This window comes from Lagopus leucura, unplaced genomic scaffold, assembly GCF_019238085.1.
Source record: "Lagopus leucura isolate 7727_CA_CO unplaced genomic scaffold, USGS_WTPT01 33799-0_obj-0_obj, whole genome shotgun sequence".
Classification (NCBI taxonomy): Eukaryota; Metazoa; Chordata; class Aves; order Galliformes; family Phasianidae; genus Lagopus; species Lagopus leucura.
Window position 1 is genome coordinate 969 of NW_024964316.1, and position 3,583 is coordinate 4,551.

The 3,583-nt window shown below is 61.8% G+C and overlaps 1 protein-coding gene across 1 annotated transcript in view; it reads right to left on the minus strand.

Moving 5' to 3' along the window:
* Positions 1-3,583, minus strand: part of LOC122191648 (E3 ubiquitin-protein ligase HUWE1) — a gene marked incomplete at its 5' end in the record, with an annotated part of 4,642 nt that overhangs the window by 757 nt on the left and 302 nt on the right. The window contains 6 exons of the mRNA XM_042891989.1: positions 37-227; positions 669-850; positions 949-1,066; positions 1,279-1,384; positions 2,309-2,596; positions 3,392-3,532. Coding sequence (XP_042747923.1) covers positions 37-227; positions 669-850; positions 949-1,066; positions 1,279-1,384; positions 2,309-2,596; positions 3,392-3,532 — 1,026 coding nt within the window. The remainder of the gene's footprint in view (positions 1-36; positions 228-668; positions 851-948; positions 1,067-1,278; positions 1,385-2,308; positions 2,597-3,391; positions 3,533-3,583) is intronic.

The window sequence follows — 3,583 nt, forward strand, 5'->3', positions numbered from 1 at the left end:
CCCCCCCCCCCCCTCCCCACATCCCCGTGCCATTACCAGGTGTGCGCTGAGGGCAGGCGGTCGGTGGAGCGGTCATCGCGGTGGATCTGGAACTTCTGGATTCCATTCATGCCCTCGAGGGCAGCAAAACCCTGCAGAGGGACCTTGGACGTCCCTGTCACAAACTGCAGGAACTTGGCCCGGTCCGCCTGGTCAAAGGAGCGCAGCGCCCGCCAGAACCACTGGATCTGAGGTGGGGAGGGAGGGGGGGGGGAAAGGGGGGAGGTCACAGCCTGAACCGGTGGGGATGGGGATGTGGGGACACGTGGATACAGGATGTGGGGAGGCGAGAACACGGGGATGTGGGAACATGGGAATGCAGGGGACGTGGGGATGGGGGGGGGACGTAACACGAAGATGTGGGGATGTGGGATTGGGGACAAGAAGAGGAAAAGTGGGGATGGGGAGACAGGAGGACATGGGGACAAGAGATGAGGGGACGTGGGGACACAAGGAACAAACATGGGGGACATGGGGATACGGGGCTGCAGGGATGGGGAGAAATGGGGACATGGCGACGTGTGGACGAGGGCACGTGAGGACAAAGGGACAAACGGGGGACACAGGGACGCGGTGCCACCAGGACGGCAGCTGTAGGGGGCTCGGGGGGCTCGGGGTTTCCCCCCCACCTGGATGGAGTTGCCCTGGTACTTGTGGTACTCGGTGTTGGCCTTGAGGTCGTCGATGTCGATGGTGGGCAGCCCGGAGATGAGCAGCTCCAGCTCCTGCTCCGTGAAGATGGAGATGAGGCGCTTCGGGATGATCTCGTAGAAACCCTCCAGGAAGGCGGCCAGCTGCTTCCGGATGGCCCCTGAGAGACAGGGGGACAACGGGGGACGTTCAGAGGGGGGGGGTTTTGGACCACCAGGACCCCCAACCTGCCCCCCCCAACCCGGACCCCCGCCTCACCGGTCATGCGCATCTGGCAGACGAGGTGCACGTACTCCTTCTTGTTCTCCTCGGTCACCAGCACGTTGGCTCCGTTGGGTTTCAGGTCCCGCACCTCGCACACCCCAAACTCCTGCACCTGGGGGGCGGCCGGGGGGAGTGAGGGGTGAAGCTCGGGGCGGAAGGGGAAGGGGACAGCGGTGGGGCAGAGGGGACACCCGAAACCCGGAGCGCCCACGGGCAGATGAGGACCGTAGGTAGGGGCATTTTGCTTCGTCCCCAGGGCTCCATGGGACGCACAGGACCCCATTTGCGGGCCGTCCCCCCCCATCCCCCCCCACTGCTGCACACCTCGGTGCTGAAGGTGAGGTCGTAGCCCAGCGTGGAGACGTCGTTCTCCAGCAGGTAGACCAGGCCCTGGTAGAAGTGGTAATCCTCGCTCTCCATGTCCGTGTACCTGCGTGGAAACAGGGGGGGGTCAGCCCCCTTTATTTGGGGTTCCGACAAAACTTAGGGGGAGCTCCGCTCCCTTGCTGGGTTCTACGCCCCACACTTGGTTCTCCACGCCACGCTCGGGTTCTCTGCCCGACATCTTTGGGTTCTTCCATGCTCTGCTTGGGCTCTACGCCCTGCGCTCACATTCCGTGTCCCCAAATCGTTGGGTTCTGCACCCAAAACCGCTGGGTTTTGCCCAAAATGCTCTGGTTCCACACAGCTGTTGGGTTCCGTGCCCCCCAGCTGCGTTCCAGACCCCACTTCTGCATTCCGCGCCCACGGCAGTTGGGTTCTACGCCCCACAGCTGGGTTCCGCGCACTACAGTTGGGTTCTATGCCCTGTGGTTGGGTTCTGTGCCCCACAGGTAGGTTCTAGATGCTACAGTTGGGTTCTGTGTTCCACTGTTGGGTTCTAGATGCTACAGTTGAACTCTATGGCCTGTGGTTGCGTTCTAGATGCTACAGTTGGACTCCATGCCCTGTGGTTGGGTTCTACCTGCTATAGTTGAGTTCTATGCCTCATGGTTGGGTTCTAGATACTACAGTTGGACTCTATGCCCTGTGGTTGGGTTCTAGATGCTCTGGTTGGGTTCTAGATGCTACAGTTGGACTCTGCGCCCTGTGGTTGGGTTCTAGATGCTACAGTTGGGTTCTAGATGCTACAGTTGGACTCCATGCCCTGTGGTTGGCTTCCACCTGCTATAGTTGAGTTCCATGCCTCACGGTTGGGTTCTAGACGCTACAGTTGCGTTTCACACCCTGTGCTCGGGTTCTGCACCCTGCAGCCTGGCTCCACACCCAAAACCACCGCGTTCCTCCCACTACCACTGGGTCCCACAGCCCCAAACCTCCACCCCGAAAACGTTTGGGGTTCCACTCTCCTCACCTCACAGACTTGCCCAGGATGTGTTTGTAGAAGGAACGGGTGAAGTAGCACTCGAGCAGCCGGTTGTCGTAGACGGCTTTGGCCACGATGCGCCCCACAAACTTGAAGTAGCTGAGGTGGTTGGGGTTGCAGTGGGACGAGGGGTTGATGGTGTAGGTGACGCGGTCGCCCGGCGAGGTGCGGAACAGCGCGTACATGGGGTTGAACATCTCCCTGGAGATGATCATGTACCACTCGCGCAGCAGCCCCCCGGCGTCCTGCCCCTCCTCGCCCTCGAAGACGATGTACCTGCGGCGGGGGGAGAGGCGAAGGGCGGGCGATGGGACCCCAAACGGCCCCTCGGACCCCAAAATCGCGGGCCCTACGCCTCCCACACCAACCCAGAGCCCAGCTCCGGGGTCCCCCTGCGTCCCCTGACCCCAAAACTTCACCCTGCGCATCTCACGCCGCCCCAAACCCGGCCCGCATCCCCTCATGTAGACTTGGGGGCGCCCTACAGACCCCCAGGATCTGTCCCTAAGGACGCCCCATGTATCTCCAAACCCATCCTTGGTCCCCCCCACTCTCTTCTGGGAGATCCCCACCTACCCCAAAATCCGTCCCTGAGGACCTCGCAGAACCCCCACATCCACCCCACAGCCCCTCAGGTCCTGGGGGCATGGCAACAAACCTGGTCCTAAGGAGCTCATGCAACCCCAGCCTCATCCTACGACCTCTCAGCTGGCCCTGGGGTGCCCTACAGACCCCGGCACCCAACCCTAAAGGACCTCACGTCACCCCAAACCCATCCTATAACCTCTCAGCTGGCCTTGGGGTGCCCTACAGACCCCTCAAACCTGATCCCATGGCTCTCAACACAACCCAAACCCATCACACATCTCCTGATGCGGCCCTGGGGTGCCCTACAGACCCCAGAATCCAACAATAAAGGACCTCACGTCACCCCAAACCCATCCTAAAGCCTTGGGGTGCCCTACAGACCCCAAACCCGCCCCCCTGTGGATCCCCCTCCACCCCAACGCCTCGGGGGTCCCCCGGCCGCCCCCCTTTTGGGGTGTCATTTATTTTGGGGGGGGGTCTCACAGTCGGTTCTTCATCTCCTCGGGGGATTTGCGGTGCAGCTCCCGGTACGAGTCCTCGAAGACGTGGTCGCGCCGCACGTGCACGGCCATGTCCTCCTTGCGCAGGCCTTCGTCCAACCTCTCCAGCTCCTGGCGGAAATACCTGCGACGGGGGGGAAAAGAAGGGAAGGGGGGGGGGGGGAAAAAAAGGTCA